General features: G+C 44.0%; 1 protein-coding gene across 1 annotated transcript; it reads left to right on the plus strand.

Moving 5' to 3' along the window:
• Positions 1-1,271: 1,271 nt before the first annotated feature.
• Positions 1,272-12,029, plus strand: LOC120371057 (oxidized low-density lipoprotein receptor 1-like). The gene is made up of 6 exons (XM_039486558.1): positions 1,272-1,356; positions 3,237-3,335; positions 6,485-6,634; positions 9,580-9,655; positions 11,423-11,605; positions 11,891-12,029. Exons 1-6 carry the CDS (start codon positions 1,272-1,274, stop codon positions 12,027-12,029), a joined length of 732 nt encoding a protein of 243 aa, XP_039342492.1.
• The last annotated feature ends 12,543 nt before the right edge of the window (positions 12,030-24,572 follow it).

The raw sequence follows: 24,572 nt of genomic DNA on the forward strand, positions 1-24,572 counted from the left end.
CAAAGGGGTAGCATTCTGCTTTGCCCAATACTGGTCTGTTGTCCCCTGAAGTGACAACTAGTGAGAATGCCACTGAGTCTGGGTTCTTGTGCTCCTTGAATTAGAGCCATGTGCTGCCATGCAAGAGACTCAAATTCAAGACCTATTCCTGATCTCTCACAGGCAGCAGCTGGGACTGCTACAGAGTCTAGGACTGGTTAAGGGTCTGTTTTAATCTCAATCAAATAAGAAGCATTTTGGGGTCCTGCTGTTTTGGAGGTTCTGCATCTCATCCATATGTTCCTTTGCAGCAGTGGGACTAGAGGGACAGGAAACAATACATTTCCAGGTCTCCAGCGACCCTCAAGTAATAGGAACAGAAGAAAAGGCAACTCATGTCTAGAGTTCCTTCTTCTGGTGGCTTGGGGCCCTGCAAATAGTAAAGCTGGACTCTGGTATGGTGCAGCTCATCTGTAAACCACAGAGAATCAATATTTATTCCTAATATTGGTATCACACTTTCTGGAGTTGGCAGCACTGAAAGGACTGGGCCTGATGCCTACAGCAGTTAGTGCTCTGAGTTGCCTGATGAAAGACCTGGATTCGGTTCCAGTTCTGATTGTTTTAGTCCTTAGGTGGGATGTTGGCTATGAAAACTGGATCTGCTACACCCTAGGAGTCAGAACTCCATGCAGGCGCACAAAAGCACTTAGAAGAACCAGTTCAGTTCTCAGGCTTGGAATCTTGTTCTCCACAGGACTAGTGAGGACTGGGAGCATTGAAGAGCACTGTTGTTTGAATTTACTGAGTGTTAATAATTGTGTAATAAAGTTGAGAATTGGAACACATGTTGCAGTGAAGCCTCAAGAAATCTGTGAAGCACAGTTTGAATCTAGCCCTCTTTAGCCCACTTCCTATCAATCAAATTTCAGCTTACTCTCTGTCTCTCCATAAATCTCTCTATGCATTTATGGCAGTAACCAAGAAATGCAAGACTCCCTATCCCATTCCCACTGTGTTTCTGCAGAGGCAGATGAAGAAATAAATGTCAGTTTGTGAATCTATTGTAAAAGCTCCCACAATGTATAAAACAAGCTCCCCAAATGTCCCAGATTTTGTGTTTTATAAAACTCTGGCATGAGCCATTGTCCCCGCCTGATTTGTAGATGAATCACTCTCTCATTTCTAATGACTCTGACCATTCGAGGATCACACCCAGAACTGTACCTCTGTCGGTCTCTCCCTCTGCGTGCTGAGCCATAACCTGGATTTCTCTCAGAACCTTGCCAAAAATGGCTGAAGTGACCTATGCAGATCTGAAGTTCATGACAGTGGAGCGGCCCAGGAACCAGGAGCCCCACGAAGCCAAAGCAAAAGGTAAAAGAGTGAGGTAGATCCTTATATGGTGAGCTTGATTACTGAGAATACAGCATTCAGTGTTGTCCCTCTGTGTATGACACTGATGGGGCCTCTCTTAGAAAACTGCATTCAGCTCCAGGACCAGAAATCTGTTGACAAATTAGAGGGAGAGGAACTATACTGCTAAGAAGCTGGAGGGGCTTGTTTTCAGAAAAGAGTAGAAGAGCTAAGACTCATATTATCCCTTGATATGCACACAAATGATCCCCCTTAAATCACTGGGACTGAAGCCATTTGCGTGGCATGGGGGTAGAATTTGTTACTCAGTATATCTCTATTAGCTAACCAATTAGTAATGAAAGAGTATGACTAATAGCTACAAGTATTTGAAGAGTGTATACACCAAGAATGTAGAGGAACTCTTTATGCAGGGGCAAAGGGGTCTAACTAGGCATAATGGGATGAAGTTAAGGAAAAAGGGACATTTTGGGGCTAGATATTATACATCAGTTCCTAGAGGTCAGCGAAATAGTCTTCCCAAGGGAAATGATGGATTATGATTGGGTTATTTAAAACTGAATTGGACAAAACACTTAAGAATATTCTGTAGGGAACAATTCTGGATGGAACAGAGGGCTGGAAAAAGACCCTTTGGCCTTTAACTTCAGAGTCTATTAAAATAATGCTGCGTAGCTTCACAACAGTGCTGTGTATGTGGTTGATCCCTGTTCTGCAGGGTATATACAGTTTTTAAAGTGCTTTGGAACAATTCAGGATTAAAGGTGCTAGAGGAACAAAGAATTAGTCTAACAAAATTCCTACAGGATCTTAATTTATCAATTTACAAGACTGAGGAACACTTTCCTGTAAGTAGCCAATCTGGTGGCTATCGCATTACCAGCCCTCAGAAGGATCCTTGGATCTTAGATAGAGAATAAAGTCAGACTCTGTAGAATGCTTCCCCTTAGGGTTGGGAATGGGGGATGGTTAATCCAGATGTTGGATTGTTTGGATCCACAGGATTTCACAGGGTGAACTTCAGCATGGAATTGATATTCCAGCTGAGACTCTTCATCTTTGGTTAAAAAAAAAAATCAGAAAAGTAAATGAGAGCTCAACTTATTTGTGTGTGTGTGTGTGTGTGGCTATGCATGCATTGAGTATCTGTGTTTGCATATATATGTTTGTCTCCATATTGCTTGTATGTAGCTGTATATTTCCATGCATGTCTATGTTTGTGTACTCTCTGTGCATCATGCCTGTGTTTATATGGTGAACATTTTCAAAAGTGATTTTGAATGTCCATTTTTTGGGGTGCCCAATTTGAGACACTTTTAAAGGGGCTTGATTTTCAGATGATGTGTGTTTCAGAAGGTAATTTCTGAAAATTAGGCCTCTTCAAAGTGTCTCATGTTGGGCACTCAAAAATGAAGGCACTCAAAATCACTAACCACAGCTGAAAATCTTGGCCATGTTTTAGACATATATATATATGGTTTGGTAACAAATGCATATGATGGGGAGGATTTTTTTTCTTACATGCGTACATTTCCGTGTTTCTATATGTTAGTCACTTACATCCTATTCTGTCCATCTCAATATTTTGACCCTATCCATATATATAAATGCTATTGGGTATTTCTATCTCCATGGTTCATGCAGTTCCTTGGCATCTGTCTGCTGAAGAGGGGGCCAATCAGTAGCACAATTATTTGGGGAATTTTTTTAAAGTATTACTATGAACTGGAGTGAACCCACCAATTCATTTCACATAGCTGCACAGCCATCAGACAGGAATGATTTTCAGTCACTGCTGACTTGGGGCAATGTATGAACTGGTGACCTAGATGTGAGAGGATCCATATATTTGTCGATTCCCTTCCTTTTCTTTATCTCAGAATCTCCCACTCCATCTCCTTATTGGCGACTTACAGCAGTGATTCTTGGGATCTTCTGCTTCGGTTTGCTGGTAACAGCTGGGGTCCTGAGTGTGAAGTGTAAGTATCAGCAGGGAAGCTGGGCTAAAAATTCAGTGTGAACCCTTAACATATTTAGAAATAAAATAAGGAGAGGAAATGCAGTCTTGTGGTTGAGGTACAGCTTGGGCATTAGCGGATCTGGAAACTTTTCCTTGCTGTGTGGGAGCTTAGTCCAATCTCTCTGTGCCTCAGTTTCATAGTCTTTGAAGCAGGGATAATGCGTGTTTCAAATTCTTCCAGGGAGCTGGGGTATGAGGCTTAATTTCCCTCTTATCCCATGACAGCTTACTTTGCTTAAGAGCCTTTGGTGAGGGACCTTGTCAAAGGCTTTCTGAAAATCTAAGTACACGATATCCACTGGATCCCACTCGTCCACATAGAATCATAGAATCATAGAATCTCAGGGTTGGAAGGGACCTCAGGAGATCATCTAGTCCAACCCCCTGCTCAAAGCAGGACCAAACCCAACTAAATCATCCCAGCCAGGGCTTTGTCAAGCCTGACCTTAAAAACCTCTAAGGAAGGAGATTCCACCACCTCCCTAGGTAACCCATTCCAGTTCTTCACCACCCTACTAGTGAAAAAGTTTTTCCTAATGTCCAACCTAAACCTCCCCCTCTGCAACTTGAGACCATTACTCCTTGTTCTGTCATCTTCTCCACTGAGAACAGTCTAGATGCATCCTCTTTGGAACCCCCTTTCAGGTAGTTGAAAGCAGCTATCAAATCCCCCCTCATTCTTCTCTTCTGCAGACTAAACAATCCCAGTTCCCTCAGCCTCTCCTCATAAGTCATGTGCTCCAGCCCCCTAATCATTTTTGTTGCCCTCTCTCCAATTTGTCCACATCCTTCTTGTAGTGTGGGGCCCAAAACTGGACACAGTACTCCAAATGAGGCCTCACCAGTGCTGAGTAGAGGGGAATGATCACATCCCTCGATCTGCTGGAAATGCCCCTACTTATACCACCCAAAATGCCATTAGCTTTCTTGGCAACAAGGGCACACTGTTGACTCATATTCAGCTTTTCGTCCACCGTAACCCCTAGGTCCTTTTCTGCAGAACTGCTGCCCAGCCATTCGGTCCCTAGTCTGTAGCAGTGCATGGGATTCTTCCATCCTAAGTGCAGGACTCTGCACTTGTCCTTGTTGAACCTCATCATATTTCTTTTGGCCCAATCCTCTAATTTGTCTAGGTCCCTCTGTATCCTATCCCTACCCTCCAGCGTATCAACCACTCCTCCCAGTTTAGTGTCATCTGCAAACTTGCTAAGGGTGCAGTCCACACCATCCTCCAGATCGTTAATGAAGATATTGAATAAAACCGGCCCCAGCACCGACCCTTGGGGCACTCCACTTGATACCGGCTGCCAGCTAGACATGGAACCATTGATCACTACCCGTTGAGCCCGACCATCTAGCCAGTTTTCTATCCACCTTACCGTCCATTCATCCAGCCCATACGTCTTTAACTTGCTGGCAAGAATACTGTGGGAGACTGTATCAAAAGCTTTGCTAAAGTCCAGAAATAGCACATCCACTGCTTTCCCCTCATCCACAGAGCCGGTTATCTCATCATAGAAGGCAATTAGGTTAGTCAGGCATGACTTGCCCTTGGTGAATCCATGCTGACTGTTCCTGATCACTTTCCCCTCCTTTAAGTGGTTCAGGATTGATTCCTTGAGGACCTGTTCCATGATTTTTCCAGGGACTGAGGTGAGACTGACTGGCCTGTAGTTCCCTGGATCTTCCTTCTTCCCTTTTTTAAAGATGGGTACTACATTTGCCTTTTTCCAGTCATCCGGGACCTCCCCCGATCGCCATGAGTTTTCAAAGATAATGGCCAATGGCTCTGCAATCTCATCGGCCAAATCCTTTAGCACCCTCGGATGCAGCGCATCCGGCTCCATGGACTTGTGCTCGTCCAGCTTTCCTAAATAGCCCCGAACTACTTCTTTCTCCACAGAGAGCTGGTCACCTCCTCCCCATACCATGCTGCAGAGTGCAGCTGTCTGGGAGCTGACCTTGTCTGTGAAGACAGAGGCAAAAAAGCATTGAGTACACTAGCTTTCTCCACATCCTCTGTCACTAGGTTCCCTCCCTCATTCAGCAAGGGGCCCACACTTTCCTTGACTTTCTTCCTGTTGCTAACATACCTAAAGAAACCCTTCTTGTTACTCCTAACATCTCCGGCTAGCTGCAACTCCAAGTGTGATTTGACCTTCCTAATTTCACACCTGCATGCCTGAGCAATACTTTTATACTCCTCCCTGGTTATTTGTCCAATCTTATTAACATGCTTATTAACCCCCTCAAAGAATCCTAGTAGATTGGTGAGGCATGATTTCCTTTAACAAAAACCATTGTGACTCTTCCCCAACAAATTATGTTCATCTATGTGTCTGACAATTTTATTCTTTACTACCGTTTCAACCAGTTTGCCCGGTACTGAAGTCAGGCTTACTGGCCTGTAATTGCCAGGATGACCTCTGGAGCCCTTTTTAAAAATTGGCATCACATTAGCTACCATCCAGTAATTTGGTACAGAAGCTGATTTAAATAATAGGTTACAAACCACAGCTAGTAGTTCTTCAATTTCACATTTGAGTTCCTTCAGAACTCTTGAGTGAATACCATCTGGTCCTGGTGACTTATTACTGTTTAATTTATCTATTTGTTCCAAAACCTCCTTTAATGTCACCTCAATCTGGGACAGTTCCTCAGATATATCACCTAAGAGAAATGGCTCAGGTTTGGGAATTTCCCTCACATCCTCAGCCGTGAAGACCGATGCAAGGAATTCATTTAGTTTCTCTGCAATGGCCTTATCATCCTTCAGTGTTCCTTTAGCATCTTGATCATCCAGTGGTCCCACTGGTTGTTTAGCAAGCTTCCTGCTTCTGATATACTTAAAAAAAAATTTCCTATTAGTTTTTTAATCTTTGGCTAGCTGTTCTTAAAATTCTTGTTTGGCCTTCCTAATTATATGTTTACACTTCACTTGCCAGAGTTTATGCTCCTTCTGTTTTCCTCACTAGGATTTAAGTTCCACTTTTAAAAGGATGCCTTTTGGTCAACATATATACATTTATATATACTTCATATGCAAACATATAACATACTCTAATATTAAATGGAACAATTTCATTCTAGTTGTATTGTGAATTGAAGTCATTCAGGTTTCCCATCTAGTGAGTGAATGGCATGAAAACCTTACCCAGAAAAGGGAAATTCTGGGAAACCTCACCCAGCAGCTGGAGTTTCTCCAAGCGCAGAACCTAAACCTTTCGGAGACTGTGCAGCAACTGGCAAGCTACAGAGGTAACTTTTTTTGCTAGGGAGTGCTTGTTGGTAGAGCTGGGCAGGGAATGTTTTTTTTTCCATCCCACAAGAGTTTATGAAAAAAAAACTTTTCTAGGGATGAAACATTGAAATCTAGAAAATTTTCATGAACCAATAAACTGAAAAAAAAATTGGATCAGGTCAAATCAAAACATTTTATTTTGATATCAACCTTTAAAAATGTTTCCTTTTAAAAATATAAATTACTAAAACTTGAAAACAAAAAATGAAAGTCTTTATTTAGAAAATGTTGAAATGGGACATTCTGACAATTTCAAAACTTCTTTTCAAAAGATTTTGAATCCTCAGATTTGTCAAAACTGACCCTTTCCTGTGAAAAGTTTTTGTTTTGATAAATCAGCATTGTCCAAAGAAAAAACATTTTGTCAGAAAATTCCTGAGTAGCTCTATTTGTTGAATATAATGATCTCCTCAAGGCAGCCTCTTTCTAGTATGTGTTAATGAAAACCTTAGTGTGAGCATCACTGCTCTCTACTAGATGTGAGCAAAACTCCTCAACTGTTTTAATAGACCCTATGCTGGTGATTTTTCTATCCCTTATTCAGTATGGGTTTGGTCTTTTCATGAAGGAAAATCTGAGTTTGTTAGGTTTTCCATACACATATTGCAACCATATACTATCAGTCTACATCACTTTTATTTTACAGTAAAAAAGGGGAAGCAGGGGAGCAGATTGAACACAAGTTTCTGTGGTAATCCCCTCTGTAATAGGCTGCCTCTAAATTGAACACAAAATAGCAGCAGTCTCCTAGAAAGAAAATCAAAATAAATCAGATCATAAGGGTTCAATATTCCACATTGTTCCATCCTAATTACCATCCGGCATGAAGTCTTTAGAAGCCAGGGTATACACTGGCAACTATGACATTCCTAGTTAGCTATGGATTTGTAGCAATACAAAATTGTACTGTGAACTACAGAAAGAAACAACCATCACAAAACAAGAACCAAGTTCCCTGAACCTTTTCTGAGCTCTCCAAATAGTCTTGGGTACTTTTTTCTTTTAAAAAAAAAACAATTTGTAAGCCAGAATTGGACCTCCCAAATTACCACAAGAGAAAGAGTGTTTTCATTATTGTATTGCCAGCCCAACCAGATGCAGGAATTTTGCAAATTTATTTGGTTTGGAACAGGGCCGCCCAGGGCGGAAGGGGGAGGCAAGTGGGGCAATTTGCCCCAGGCCCTGGGCCCTGCAGGGGTCCCCACGAGAATATAGGATTCCCTAGTATTGCAACTTTTTTTTCTGGAAAGGGCCCCTGAAGTTGCTTTGCCCCAGGCCCCCTGAATCCTCTGGGCAGCCCTGGTTTGGAGTAGTCTGCACGAGGGTCAGATAAACAATCCAATATTTTGATTGCTTCTTTCTGACTTCAGTGTTGAACCAGAGTCTCTGTTTGGTGTTCAAGGGGAAATCAGCTAACAAAATGGTATGGCAGAAAAGAATAAACACAGTCACTAACAGTAAAGGCTTCTTCTTAAGGAATAATGGGTCTGATTCTCTCCTGCTTTACTCCTTGTGCCATCATCTACACCTGTACAAAAAGAGTGCAAAGTGGATATGAAATGCCACCAAATCAGAATGGTAGCACAACTGTAAATGGCTTCATAATGTGCACACCTGATGAGAATCAGGCCCAATGTTTCAAACAAGAAATAAAAATAATAGCGCTACGGAAAATATAAATAAAATAATGGGACAACAATTCTGTGTTTTGGCATTTTTGAGGTTTCAGATTTTGTTTTCATTCCACACCGGAACAAAAATAAAACCTCGTGAATGTTTTTACAAAAATGGAATTGTGTCAATGTCCACCGTCAGATCAAAACTTGAGCTTTTCAATTAAGGAAAAGGTGTGTACAGCTTGTGGGGTAGGGTACTGATGTGGGAGACACAGCAGGTTCAATTCCCAGGCTGATCTGGGATGAAAAACTCTCCTATGAATTAGGTAGAGTGGGGGCTTAAACCTGGGTCTCCTATATTCCAGGCCGTTGCCCTAACCGCCAGCCTATACAGCATGAGGGAGCTGCTCTCAAAAAGCCTTCCTAGCAAAAACGCTGTTGAAACTGCTACATTCTCCCCAGACATTTCAGCTTTGACTAAGCAGGATATTTCAACAAAAATTAAAATGTTCCTACCAGCTCTAAGAAATTAATTCACACACACACACACAAATAAAAAACTCCCATGGTAGGTCTCTGCCTCTGTGTCTTTGACACCCAACCTGCCCAAAGGCTCTCAGGAGCAGCCTTCTCTCATACCCTTCTACAGGCATGGGTGCAAGTTTAAGGGGGAAGACAGGCTGAAGTTAACCCCGTCTTCTCTGGGGAAGAGGTAGTGCTCTGTCACAAAGTCATTGTGCTGATGGATGTACTGACTCAGCTGTGACATAAAAGGAGGCCCTCATTGCTTGTGTGCGTTCAAGGTTTCATTTGTGAAAGTAGAGATGTTAGCCCTGGTGGATCTGATCAAACTCTAAGTGGGTTAGTATTACTAGAGCTGTAGGAAGCTCTTCAATGTTGGTTTTTAAGTGCTTAGCCAAACGCTTGGTGATTTGGCTGACTTAGCTGCAGCCTTAACTATAGAGTGGCTATTGCTGTTCCATTATACAGTTTGTGGAGTGTTTTTGTGATCCTTTAGAGGGAAATCTCTAGATGCTGCTATTGATAAGCATGGTGATATGGTATTTTATTTTCAAGGACATAGATGCAGCCCTTGCCCTGAGAACTGGCTACAGCATGGAGAGGACTGTTACTTCCTTTCTACCAAATGGAAAACTTGGCAAGAAAGCAAAGCTCTTTGCTCTTCCCTGGATTCCAGATTTCTTAAGATAGAGAGTAAGGAAGAGCTGGTAATGATTCATTTTTCTATCTTACTTTAAGGGTACTTTTTTATTTCTAATGTTCAGCTGAGTGGAGGAGAAATCCAGGAGATGGTGCTCAGACTCAGATATACAGGAATATAGGGCCAGATCCTTTTCTGGTGTAAATCAGTGTCGTTCCACCAACCAGTGGATTATGCTTATATATACCTATCAAAGGATCCGGGCCATAGGACTTGCCCTAACAGATAAAAGCTGTTCCATGTACTTCCTTATCAATGGTTCCATGTCTAGTTGGCAGCCGGTATCAAGTGGGGTGCCCCAAGGGTCGGTGCTGGGGCCGGTTTTATTCAATATCTTCATTAACGATCTGGAGGATGGTGTGGACTGCACCCTTAGCAAGTTTGCAGATGACACTAAACTGGGAGGAGTGGTTGATATGCTGGAGGGTAGGGATAGGATACAGAGGGACCTAGACAAATTAGAGGATTGGGCCAAAAGAAATATGATGAGGTTCAACAAGGAGAAGTGCAGAGTCCTGCACTTAGGACGGAAGAATCCCATGCACTGCTACAGACTAGGGACCGAATGGCTGGGCAGCAGTTCTGCAGAAAAGGACCTAGGGGTTACGGTGGACGAAAAGCTGAATATGAGTCAACAGTGTTCCCTTGTTGCCAAGAAGGCTAATGTCATTTTGGGTTGTATAAGTAGGGACATTTCCAGCAGATCGAGGGATGTGATCATTACTCAGCACTGGTGAGGCCTCATCTGGAGTACTGTGTCCAGTTTTGGGCCCCACACTACAAGAAGGATGTGGATAAATTGGAGAGAGTCCAGCGGAGGGCAACAAAAATGATTAGGGGGCTGGAACACATGACTTATGAGGAGAGGCTGAGGGAACTGGGATTGTTTAGCCTGCAGAAGAGAAGAATGAGGGGGGATTTGATAGCTGCTTTCAAGTACCTGAAAGGGGGTTCCAAAGGAGATGGATCTAGACTGTTTTCAGTGGTAGAAGATGACAGAACAAGGAGTAATGGTCTCAAGTTGCAGAGGGGGAGGTTTAGGTTGGATATTAGGAAAAACTTTTTCACTAGTAGGGTGGTGAAGAACTGGAATGGGTTACCTAGGGAGGTGGTGGAATCTCCTTCCTTAGAGGTTTTTAAGGTCAGGCTTGACAAAGCCCTGGCTGGGATGATTTAGTTGGGTTTGGTCCTGCTTTGAGCAGGGGGTTGGACTAGATGACCTCCTGAGGTCCCTTCCAACCCTGAGATTCTATGACTCTATGATTCTATGATCCCACCTCAAACCAAACTTCAGTAGATCATTTAGAAGTTCTATTTGATATCCAATCTCCAGCCATATTGGAACATACCACTGGTCCTACACTTGGCTGGTTTTCCATCTCTTGCCTTACTGAATTAGAAAATTAGTCAGTCTAGTTCGTTATCCTGCTCCCTGACCTCCCAAATCAAAACACCCAGACCATCTCATTTCCTGATCCCTCCAATACCAGATGAAGCAGAATGTAATACATGAAGGCAAACCTGACTGGGAAGACAAAGATAGGGAAAATTCCTCCCAGACTCCCATTGGTGATCAGTTTAAACCCTGAAGCATGTGATTTGATTACTCTTATTTTGGCCAGCCTAACCAGAACACCAGACAAGGGCTAAGACCTTTCACTTCCCTAATCACTGCTGTACGCAGAGTTTGATGGAAAGAATTCTTCCTGGCCCATTACATGATCCTGAGAAGTGCTGAGCCCATAGTTATTGAGGGCATTCAGCACCTCACCTGTCCTGGCCTGTGAAATAGAACTAACTGCTGGAACTGGAAAACTCAAGGCAGATTTCCTTGCAAAAAAAGCCTTTGTTATAAATACCTGAAACCAATGAGTTCCCTTTCTCTCTGTGCCTCTCTCCTTTTGCAGCTTTCCAGTTCTGACTGGCCGTGGAAGGGATATGATTCAGAGCTCTGCTTATGTTTCCATACAGGGTTTCATAATAAGATCAGCACAGTCTTATAGTTCCTATTCTTTCTGGATTGCCTTATCCCGCAAAGGAGCTGATGGGTCCTGGTTATGGGAGGATGGCAGAGCTTTCTCCACTGACCTGTAAGTCTCTGCATGGCTAGAAACTGTTCAAATTCTAGGTATGAAGAAGGAAGAAGTGATCCTTAATTATGGACTCACTCACTCACTTACCCAACCTCCTTGTCATCCATCACTCACACGCCCACCAGGTACAGACAGACCGTACTTGACAGCTGACTTACCTTAATGCACCTCTACTTAAAGTTCAAAGGGGTGGCACTGGTTGGGCTTATATAAGGTTGATTAGTGATTTTTACCGCATGAAACTGGCTGCAGCTGGTTATAAACTCTGATTTTCTATTCCAGGTTTCGGATCCCAGAAGCCAGTTCCAGTCTTTACCCGATCTGTGTGTCAATTCAAGGTGCAAATGTTAACGCTGTGGAGTGTGGGTCATACAAGTTCTGCATTTGTGAGAAAGTGGCTAATTCAGTGGGGACTGCCTGACTGGGCTAATCAGACAGACATGGGGTGCAGATCTCCAGAGAAAGAGACATCCTGAGATGCTTCTATATGGAGTCATCTCTGCCCCTGGGGTTTGTGACACAGAAAAGACAGGTGCGCAGTTCGAACTCACTTGTCAAGGTTAATTTTAGGGATCACCAAAGTTGTACTTTATTGTCTTCTGGCACACACTAGCTAGTCCTTTAGATTCACCCTTGAGCCTTCCTCCAGCAGCTCCTTTCCAGCTCTTCTTCACTCAACAGTACTCAACTCACACTCTCCTGTTTCTCACTGAGTCCCACCAGAGTCTAGTCTCAATACCCAGGGGCAGCTCCAGGCACCAGCATGCCAAGCACGTGCCTGGAGCGGCAAGCAACGGGGGGCGCTCTGCCTGTCACCGCGAGGGCAGCAGGCAGGTTGCCTTCGGTGGCATGCCTGCGGAGGGTCTGCTGGTCCCGCGGCTTCGGCGGACCTCCTGTAGGCGTGCCGCTGAATCCGCGAGACCAGGGACCTCCTGCAAGCAAGCTGCTGAAGGCTGCCTGCCTGCAGTGCTTGGGGCAGCAAAATGCCTAGAGCCGCCTCTGTCAATGCCTACCCTTTGCTGATACCTGCTTGGAGAAGGAGGGATAGCCTGAGTAACTGACCCAAACATATTACAAAATCAGATAGAAAACAACAGGGAAAGATGTAGGGATATGCTATATGTAGAGAACCTAACACACAAGATGAGAAGGTCCCCCAGTGCTTCCTGCTGATACACCAAAGGGTCAGTTTGTAAGAGGCCAAGTCAATTTCTGTAGAGTACAAGCTTTCATTTGAAACAAAATTAAGGGATAGATTTTCCAAGTGAAGTAACTTCAATGAGAGCAGAGTTAGGCCAACCCTGAGTTCTGAATTTAAAAATAAAAACACTCCTTAGGTACTCGGTGCTGTCAACTCTCATCATTTTATTGTGAGTCTGGCAATATTTGATATCTGGCCCTGGCCACTGGAATCTAGAGATTGCAACAGCATCTCAGCTTTAATTTAAAAAAAGAGTAAGTTTCTAGCCCTCGTGATTACAGAGAAAAGCTTGAAAACATGCCCAGAGTTCACCCTAAAGGCTTAGAAACCAGAAAGCAAATACAAAGAACCCAACATTTATTTAAAAAAAAGCTCATGGTTTTTGAGCAAATCCCATGATTTTGAAGGCCTGACTCATGACTTTTGAATGCCTGGGGTAGGCAATACCAGTACTAATGAGCTATTTTTGTGCTGCTTCTGGTGATTAATGAAGAAATGCAGTATCCATGCAGGGCAATTTCCTTGGTGTGCATCAGGTTTGCTTAATTGCTTCCCCAAATTCCATTTTCCAGTCTATCTACTATGAGTTTTACATGTATAAATACTGATGGTGATAATTTGTGTAATGTGTGCTTCTAGACAGCCACTGTGCGTGATGCCCTCAAGGATCAGAAATTTGTGAGCAATTTGACTGTGGAAAGCGCTATCACCACAGCGCCCTTCTGTGTGACCCACACACGACTGCAGCTCTTTGAGAGGCTGAGTGGGCAGAGGTGAGATAAGAGATATGGATTTCTTATCTCCATGGCACTGACCAACTCCAAAGCTGCTTGGAAACACCCACAAAAATTAATTAGATGCTGTCACCAGGAGTTCTCGCTAGTTGTCCATTTGTATATTTGATACCCTTCTGATGTACTCAGTGAAAACTAAGATCTGAGGGGCAGGCAGACAGCGAAGAGGTGTCACTCTCACTCTAACTGTAGCCATAGAAATAAAGATGGCTGTGGCTGTCTCTCAGTGCTGTCTGCAAATGGCTGGTGAGAAGAGACATGGGGGCAGAAGGGAGGGAATGTGACTTTTAGGGCACAGGTACTTTTATAATCAGTGTTTTATGCTGTAATAAAAAGGGGGGCAAATTCCTAGTCAGGAGTGGGGACCTGATTGGGGACGATGTTCTAGCTGATGGAGACAGGGGAGGAGAGAGTGAGTGATGTTAGTGGCCCTTGTTAAAGCCTTGGGCAGCTCTGATGGGGGCACCAACAGAAGGGAGGGGAAGGAGAAGAAAGAGGGACCAAATGGGGGGAGATGGATGGAGCCAGAGGGGGAGAGGGGGGGGGGGGAGGGCTAGTGTGCTGAGGAGAGAGGAGCCAAAGAACCAGGCTGGGGCTCAGCTTAGTGAAGTTCCAGGTGTTAGTGAGGAGTTTGATGGAGGGAATGGAAGGGAGGGAGAAAGATGGAGGGGGAGTGAGGGATGGAGGAGAGAGTGAGCCAGAGCAGAGATGGAGAGGAGGCCTGGGGATGGAGGAGAGGAGGAGGTGAGGGAAATTTACAGTCTGGGGCTACGAGGGGGCTGTGTTAGGAGGGTGTGTTGTGTAGGGTTTTGGGCTCTGACTGAATTTGTTGAGAGAAGATGACCCTGGAGGTCAGCACCGCTGAAATGAGAGGCTGGAGGCAGCATAGTCTGCAGCAATACTTCTGCTACTTCTGCTGTATGCTTCTGCTGGGGGGTCTCTGGGCTAAGGCAGGCTGCCTGCCTGCCTGCCTGGCTGCCCTGCCTGCAGCTGCATCTCCCAGAAGCAGCCAGCATGTCCGAGGAGGAAGCTCTGGCAGCCAGGGCCCCCGCTCCCACTGCCACTGCCCTGGGAACTGCAGCCAAGGCTGCAAGGAGGGCTGAGGCAGCACACAGCACACAGCACCAGAGCCACCTAGGGGCCAGACATGCTTGCCCCTTTTTGATGGCCCAGCCAGGGCAGGCACAGAGCCTGTCTTAGCCCCAGCTGCACTGTGACCGCTGTGACCCTGGCTACACCGCCCACCCCCCAGCCACCGCCCCCCTGCCCCACTGCCCCAGGAATCTCCCCCCTCCCCCCACCCCCCCCCCCCTAACCCCCCCCCCCCTCCCCCCCCCCCCCCCCTCCTCAGTCCCCCCCCACCCCCACCCACCAGAGCCCCCCCTCCCCCTCCCCCCTCACCCCTGCTCCATCCCCCCAAAAATGAGTGAGGTGGGGGGAGGGGGGGAGGAGAGCGGGGGAGGAGGGGAGGGCTGGGAGGGGGGAGGGGGAGGGGAAGGGAGGGCAGGACAGAGGGTGGGGGGGGGAGTGTTTTTGGTTTTTGCAAATTAGCCTTGGTAATCCTATTCTGTCCCCTCCATTCTCTCATGTCCTCTTTGAATTCTCTTCCTGGAATCCAGACCAGACCAGGAGGCCTGGGGCTAGCCAGGACCTTCATCCCTTGGCCTGGGCTGCCTCCGTGTCCAGATCAGTGTCCAGATCAGGTTCCATACATCAGCCCCTGGGTGGAGAATCTCATGGTGGATCCATGGTGGTCCATGGCACATCAGCAGGGCTCCAGCCCCTGCCCAGCCTCCTGCTCAGCTAACTCTCCTTGCCCTCTCACAGCCTCAGAGCCTTCCCATTAATTACAGCCTTCCTAAGGGAGGCCTCATTACTAAGGGGCTGGCTGGGGCTGGGCATTATGGGCTGGGGACCTAAACCCTCTAAACTAGAGGTGGGGTTGGGAGTGTGCCAGAACAGTCTTCCAGACCCTTCACCCACATGTGGGAGATTTTGCTGCCCAGTGATAGGAGTGCCTTCATGCTGCATGCTGGCAGAGGGGCCGGGGGCCCAGGGCTGGGGTGGTTTTTTTGGGGGGGGGCCCAAACTCCCCAAACTGGTGGGGCCTCCCCGCCTATGCTCTGCCCCCAGGTCTGCTCCTGCAGTTCCTGGCACTCTGGGGGCAGCTGGCCTGGGCTGGCCTGGCCTGGGCCCACATGGGACTGGCAGGGGGGGGCCGCCTGCCCAGCTGGGCAGCTGGGGGGGCAGGGGGGGCTGGGGGCACTGGGGGGGGGCTGGGCTGGGGTGGGGGTGGGGGAGGTGCTGGGGGGGGTGGGGGTAGGGGTAAAAGGGAGGGGGAAGACAGAGGGGCAGGAGGCAGGGGGGCACAGCCAGGGGCTGGCCGGGGGCTAGCCTCCCCCACTGGCTAGGTCATTGGCTGCACATGATTAGGGCCAAAATCTCCTGTGAGGCCCAATTTGATGGTCATTCTTTGCAGCCCTTTTTCCTTTTAGTGCCTCTTCCTGGTGCCAGGCTTGGGACTTTGAGAATCATTTGAGACTTGGGAGTGGGACACAACTCACATCACTCACACTGGAGACATCATCATGGATCAAATTTCAGACCTGACTGCCTCTCTGAGTATGGGAGGAAGAAGAGTGGGGGAGGAAGGTGATGGGTCATCCAAGTCCTGTGTCCAAGAAATGTACCCTGTTTCTGGTCCCTTGTTTCTCTCTTTTCTTTTCCCCTCATATCCTCACTTGATGATGAGATGATGATCCTGTTGGCTTTCTCTTGTCTACACTGTGAGAAACTGTACTGTTTTAGCACTTGTCACAATACATTGTGTTGTGTTTGCTCATACATGGTATGCACAAAGCTCTTCACTTGACTTCCATACCATGTTCACAAGTTTCCATTACTTACAATCTTCCTACACTTCTTCTTTAACCAGGTCCCTTCTTTACCACATTTAAAAATTTAAAAAAGATATCTCCTAAAATCTCCACTTACAATACAATATTGTTTTGCTTTTTGCAGAAATTAGCCAGCCCCTCCAGCCATTCTCTGGCTAGCAGGAGAGGAGGAGGAGAACTTTTCCAAAGGCTGTAGAGTGCAGGCAGGAGTTACTTTTTTCTTGTTTCTGTGCCAAATACTGACAGGTGCTATAGTGTATCCACAAGTATGTAATACATACAAGAATGTGCACCAATATCAATGCACACCTGTATCAAATATTGCAGCATACTATATTAGCATTAATCAGTAAGTAGATAGATAGAAACACAATTGTAAATACACACACACACAAAGACAGAAACAAAGCAACAGACTGGAGAACTGGAAACACAGCTCTCTCTCCTCTCTTATACATAAACAACATCATTAAAAATTATATCAGTACTAGAAGAATTCAGACTGATGTAAAAAAAAAAAACAAAAAAAAAAAAACACTGCTCAAAACCTGCTCCTAACTACACTAAAGTGCCAGCCACCCTAATTTAAGTCCCAATAATGAATGCTAGCCTGCTTTCTGTTATATATTCTGTATTGAGATAATTTTTGATTGAATATTTTCTTTTCAAATAATTTTTAAAACATTGCATATGACTTTTAAACACATTAACACTATTAAAAATCATGTGCCATGTCAACATGTGCTCTGTCACTAGGGCCAGGGCACAAGCAGGCCTGGGGTGGCACATGCTGGGGCACACATGCATTGCTGTGGCATGGCATTCCATTCATTTTTGGGCGAGGCAGTCCAGTGGTTTTGTTTTTTTTTTCCTTTTTGTCAAAGCAATAAAATAGCCCTGGCTGGCACTACAACTCAATGAACTACACTTAAATTACATTAAATTCCCTAAAAAACTGGAAATTTTCAAAATTCTAAAAATTTGAATAACTTTAATCAACTAAATAATAAAGCATAAAAACAAGAGAACAAGAGATAATAATCAAGTATCAGGTCTCTCTACCATCTACCATCCATCCCAGCTCCAGTTGAGTGTCCAAAGAGAGGTGCCAGGCCAATGAGGATTGAGCTCATACTCTCTCTCTCCACACATCTCTCTCTCCATCCATTCTTCAACATTCTGCTAGTCAGACCATTCTTACACATTCTGGCTTCATTTTCTTTATGGACTATTTTTTATTTATAACATTGTTTTAATTTATTGCTATTTATTTTATAATAGAGTATTATTTAATTGATTTCTCATTTTTTCTGAGCAAAGTTTTTTTTTATTAATTAGAAAGTTTTTCCCAATATCTCCCATTGTACTTATAAACTTAATAAAGTGTAATTTTACTTACTTATATTTAAAAATTTTTTAAGTTTATATTATATCAATGATAATCTCTTTTAGGTTTTAATATATTTATCACATTAGTGTCTGTTCTGAGTGCCTTCTATCTGACTCTTGCTTAATATTATTATAAAACCTTAATGACCTCTGTGAGTTTTGAGTTATCCACTGATTAATGATGCTGCATAGACAGGCTGAGTTTTGAATGACTCAACCACTTAGGTGTTTCTGAGCTCTAGACCAGACCATTTATTGCTCTCTGAATAGAATACACTGATACTCTGACTCCTCTGACTGAAAATGATAATTTTTTGAGATTTAAAAAGCCCAGCCTCACTCTAGGCTATATCATACAGCTTTCCTATTAATATGTTTAAGAAACCTTTTACATTTTAGGAACAGGTACTGTAGCTTAATTCTTACATACCTCCCATTCCATACAAAGCTAGCAAACAACTCCATGATTTGGAATGTTAAATGGTATCATAGCTAATATGTAGGTGACCAGTGGTACAAATGACATCTTAACTGATTCCCTTCTATTGCAAAGAGATGTGGGGAACTTTGTCAAAGGTTTTATTTTCATTTGAAGGAACATAAGCACCTCCACAAAGAGAAAAAAATGAATCTTTGCCAGTCTTTGTTTGCTGTCTGTCTTAAGAACCCCTAAATGCTGAGGAGAGTAAGAATCTTTACTGAGGCAGAGACTGGAGGTTTTCAGAATAAATTTGATAACAGAGTGCTCCGTGTTGCAAGTGATTCTCTGGACAAAGGCTGATATTTTTATCCCTGGAAAGAAGACATTATTGATAGATTTCAGCATATTTCTGCATCATTTAGTAGTGAAGCAATTTGCTTTAGGGTAGATGGTCCCAAACCTAACCCCCCTCATGCCAAATGCCCTTACTCTTTGGTAATGGTGTTCAGAGGGAACAGTGCCTACTGTCACCTGCTGTTCAGTGGTTTAGGCATCACAATGTTAGCTCAGCATGTACTTGCTAACTAAAGGGCATTTTGAAGTGTTTCTCAGGCTTCTACTGTCATTGTTCAATCAAGGCAATAACTCCTCCTCTAAAGCCTTTCTGCTGTTTATATTGGGATGTCTTCAACACAGTCCGCATTGCATGTGTAAGGAACAGCCAGTCTAGAACCCACATCTGCAGATCCCCCACGTGGTGACCACTGCCCCCTCAATTACCTAACAGCTCTGGAAGTGGACACACTGGGCAGGTCATGAGCCTCAGGGACCCTCACACACACCAGGACATGCCACCCACGAAGGCCCTGATTGGTAGGACTTTCCTGATTGGTCTGGACATACTATTTAAGCCTGGGGAGGATACAGGAACCCCAATTAGCTCCAGCTACAGACCCTGCTTCCTCATTCTGCTTCTGATTCTGGGTTCCTGATCTTGGCTTTTCCTCCTGGCTCTGAACCCTGGTGTCTGGCTTATCTTGTCTTCTGCCTCTGATTCCTGGTCCATGACCTTCGCTTTACCCTCCACCACCCCTGCTTTGGCCTCAGCTCCCGACTCTGACCCTGGATCAACCCAGGACTCTGATTCCTGATGGTTGATGCTGGCTCTAGCACTAGGCCATCTTCTCATAACCCAGCCCTGACAATGCTCCATTTGGAAGATGAATAGCTGTGAAGGAAGCATTAATGCATTGAACTGAATGATAAATTCACTTTAGTTAATCTTTTCTAAGTGGGGCAGTGTGTCACTTGTCCTATTGGAAGAACTACTACAATGGATGTTTTTATATGGCATTAGGAAGTGCACTGCCACTAGAGGTGTAATTTTTTGGATGCAATGTGAAACGGCAGCCGGTATCATTTTTAATTACTACAGATCTCAAGGAACTTTTCACAAGAGTAAGAATGGCAGCTGCAATGTCTTGACCAAATTTTGGCATGAGCAATTCTGCTTATCTAAAATTTGCTTCCATGGTTTCAAATGGAGGAGTTAGTCTCTGCTTACCCTATTAACAACTGTTGTAAAGTATCCCTCCAGCCCAGTGGAAGTTGAATTTAGTGGTTAGTGAGCAATCCATATACACCTCTGCCCCGATATAACGTGACCCGATATAACACGAATTTGGGTATAATGCAGTAAAGCAGCGTTCCGGGATGGGTGGGGCTGCGTGCTCCAATGGATCAAAGCAAGTTCGATATAACACGGTTTCATCTATAACATGGTAAGATTTTTTGGCTCCCGAGGACAGTATTATATCGGGGTAAAGGTGTATATAACATAAAAACATAAAAGATGTTAAGTTTGCAAAGTCAAGTACTCGGAAGTTAGGAAATGCCTGTGCAACCATGACCCTAGGTATTGCTCTTATATTTTAGTTCTCACTTTCAATGTCTTTTAGGGTCACATTGCACCAGTCCCCCTGTCATAAACAGATAGTTAAGGGTTAATGTCTCTTTTACCTGTAAAGGGTTAGGAAGCTCGGTAAACCTGGCTGACACCTGACCAGAGGACCAATAAGGGGACAAGTTACTTTCAAATCTTGGTGGAGGGAAGTCTTTTGTTTGTGCGCTTTGTTTGGGGGTTGTTCGGGCATTGTTCGCTCTTGGGACTTAATGGGACCAGACATCAATCCAGGCTCTCCAAATCTTTCTGAATCAGTCTCTCATGTTTCAAACTTGTAAGTAATAGCCAGGCAAGGCGTGTTAGTCTTATTTTTGTTTTCTCAACTTGTAAATGTTCCTTTTTGCTGAGAGGATTTTACCTCTGTTTGCTGTAACTTTGAACCTAAGGCTAGAGGGGGTTCCTCTGGGCTATATGAATCTGATTACCCTGTAAAGTATTTTCCATCCTGATTTTACAGAGATAATTTTAACCTTTCTTTCTTTAATTAAAAGCTTTCTTTTTAAGAACCTGATTGATTTTTTCCTTGTGTTAAGATCCAAGGGGACTGGATCTGGACTCACCAGGAATAGGTGGGGGAAGGGAGGGGGATGGTTAAATTCTCCTCGTGTTAAGATCCAAGGGGTTGGATCGGTGTTCACCAGGAACTTGGTGAAAAAGCCTCTCAAGGATGCCCAGGGAGGGGAAGGTTTTGGGGGGACAGGAAGTGATCCAGACACTGAAATTTCTGGATGGTGGCAGTGTTACCAGATCTAAGCTAGTAACTAAGCTTAGAAGTGTCCATGCAGGTCCCCACATCTGTACCCTAAAGTTCAGAGTGGGGGGGGGAACCTTGACACCCCCAGTACAAAGCTATCATAGATCCTGACCTCTGCAAAATATTCACTCTGCATAGAGGGCTCATCTGGTTAAATAGAACCACTGTAGTGGTTTCTATCACACCCAAACTTTCAGGTGTGACTAACCATTGTTGGGGAAAAGAAAGCAAGGGAAACCCCAGCTGCCAGAATGGCTCCTTGGGAGGGTTGATAGAGGAGATAATCACTCTAAACTATGAGGTTGTTTAAATCTAGCCAAAGGACTGAGCCAGCATAGAACCAGCCTCAACATTAAAATACTCAAATCACCACTGTCCCTCCCACCCAGTGTTCTGAGTGCAGTTTGGCTGGACTGGAGGATCCAGTGCTTGGTAGTCATTTATATCTGTACAACCGGGTCATACAAAGACAAAAAATGTTGATTTATGGCCCTAAGTCTCCTCTCACTTAAACTGGTTTCACACTTGTATAACTCCATTGACTTCCATGGAGCTACTCCAAAATTTATTTTTGTGTTGAAAATTCAAATACTGAAATATTTTGGGTTATGGGCATTCAGTTTTTCCACAAAATTGATGTTTTTCCTCAAAAAGCAGAACCCAATTTTCTGTTGATAAACAGTTTTGATAGAGAATTGCCAACAATCCCAACTGTAAAACTGGTCTGAGAGATGATCCAGGCTCTATATGTATACATACTCAGTGGACCAAATTCATTCTTTGGGTCCATACACTTACACCAGGGATAAATCTAACCCTGGAAATGTAATGTTAATTTTGTTGTTAGTGTCCTAAATTAGTCATACATCTACATCATACATCTATATTATCAATCAACATCTCAAGGTTCTTGGTAATAATACTCATGTTTGCACTTATATTCTGTAGATGGAGACTAGAGTTTGGGACTGCAGATTTAAAATTGTTTATTCATCCTTAGAATCATAAAATATCACAGTTGGAAGGGACCTCAGGAGGTCATCTAGTCCAACCCCCTGCTCAAAGCAGGACCAAACCCAACTAAATCATCCCAGCCAGGGCTTTGTCAAGCCTGACCTTAAAAACCTCTAAGGAGATTCCACCACCTCCCTCGGTAACCCATTCCAGTGCTGCACCAACCTCCTAGTGAAAAAGTTTTTCCTAATATCCAACCTAAACCTCCCCTACTGCAACTTGAGACCATTACTCCTTGTCTTTCATAGCAAATTTTCTGTTATTTTCCTGTATAATAACCCCAGCTGAAAGAGATACAATTACAGAGTTAAAAAAGAAGAAGCCAAGAAAAGAGATATTAATCACTATTCTATGTTCTGTCTGAAATCGTATGGGAATCTCCCGTACTGCTAAATTAAGATGTGCTTCCCTTCCTAAAGTATAGAGAAATGAACATGTGACTCTAAGAATGAAGAATTGAAACTAGAACTGGTCAAAAAAATTCCAGTGGAATTGTTTTCTGTTGGAAAATGTGGATTTGACAGAATGGAAACATACACAGGAACACAGTGCTGCCTTGTTTCCTCCTAAGGGCTGCAGAACTCCTTGAGCTCCCTGTCTCCTCAACCACTCCAGCAACCTATCAGAGAGCCAGCCTGGCTTCCTGGCAGGGCATTTTTTGAAAATGTCTATTCTGCATAAATTTGAACACACCTGACCTTTTATTTGGATTTGGAACTGAATTTTGGGGGAGAAATGTGAATTTTTATATGGGACAGAATTCCTGGTTCTCATACAGCTTTAATAAAAACAATAATGGGAAGGCCAGCACATTCCTCACCTCACAAACACTTTTTATCTGTCTCAAAATCCATGTAATTCTTCGCATTTGTGTAACGCTGATGCCCCATGGTAAGTCTTCAGTGGCAGGGATCTTGATTAAGACCGCTTGATCTTAATGCATGATTCCCTACTACCTGTTAGTCAAGGCTGCAGCAGGCTCATCAATCTCTACCTGTTTTAGCCACCACTAGAGCAGGACAGAGCACCACACTGAGCAGGCATGGCTTACATTTGTTTTACAAATAAAATCACAAATATTTTATTGGCGTTTTAGACAAGAAAATAAATCAGTCACAGCAGCCTCTATGCTAACCAGAAATCCTAAAATAAACTAGAACACACAGTCCCCATATGCACAAATGGCCCTTTTGGTAGGTGATCTACTGGTGATGGAAGATCTAATCTCCATGCTGATATTACTAGGCCTGTGAGCTGTCCAATGAAGACAGAAATTGAACACAACAGAGAATATGGCCCAGATATTTAATAGGAAGGCTAAACCTTGTGACAGGTTCTGTCACAGACACCTCTGGGGACTGTCACTTGATGTGCTGAGACTATCGCTGAGCCCATTTTCTCTGCTAGTTTGGGCCTCCAGAACCCTGCCAGACACACAAGCCTACTGCAACACAGACCCAGGGTTTGTACCGTGCCCCCAAAGCTACAGACTTAACTGAAAACAGCTTAAAAAGTGCTCCTATCTCCTGCACCCAGATACCCAGCTCCCAATGGGATTCAAACCCCAAATAAATCTGTTTTACTCTGTATAAAGCTTGTACAGAGTAAACTCATAAATTGTCCACCCTCTATAACACTGTTAGAGAGATGCACAGGTCTTTGCTCCCCCAGGCATTAATCACTTACTCTGGGTTCAATAATAAACAAAAGTGAGTTTATTAAGTATAAAAAGTAGGATTTAGTTGATTCCAAGTAATAACAGACAGTACAAAGTAAGTTACCAAGCAAAATAAAACAAAACACGCAACTCTAAGCCTAATACATTAAGAAACTGATTACAGGTAAAATCTCACCCTCAGAGATGTTTCAATAAGCTTCTTTCACAGACTAGACTCCTTCCTAGTCTGGGCCCAATCCTTTCCCCTGGTACAGACCCTGTCAGTTCCAGCAGACATCTTAGGTGAAAAGCAGGGGATTCCTCCTGACTGGGCCCCCTTTGTCCTGCTCTACCCCCTTTTATAGCTTTGGCACAAGGTGGGAATCCTTTGTCTTTCTGGGTCCCCACCCCTCCTTCTAGATGGAAAAGCACCAGGATTAGGATGGATTTGAGTATCATGTGAAATGGTCACATGTCACTGTAAGACCTCATTCTTCATTACCCACGTCAAGTACACAGGAAGACTTGCAGGTAAATAAACCCATTCACCAACACTTGTCCTAGTTAATGGGAGCCATCAAGCTCCTAAGCCACTATTAATGGCCCACATGTTGCATAATTACAATAGGACATCGGAGTAATACTTAATATTTCTAGTTTTAGATACACAAATGATACATTCATACAAATAGGATGAACACATTCAGTAGATTATAAGCTTTGTAATGATACCTTACAAGAGACCTTTTGCATAAAGCATATTCCACTTACATTATATTCACACTCATAAGCATATTTCCATAAACATATGGAGTGCAACATCACAAACCTAAAAAGCAGTAATGTTGAAATGTACTTCTTGTAGGAGGGAGTG

This window comes from Mauremys reevesii, linkage group 1, assembly GCF_016161935.1.
Source record: "Mauremys reevesii isolate NIE-2019 linkage group 1, ASM1616193v1, whole genome shotgun sequence".
Classification (NCBI taxonomy): Eukaryota; Metazoa; Chordata; order Testudines; family Geoemydidae; genus Mauremys; species Mauremys reevesii.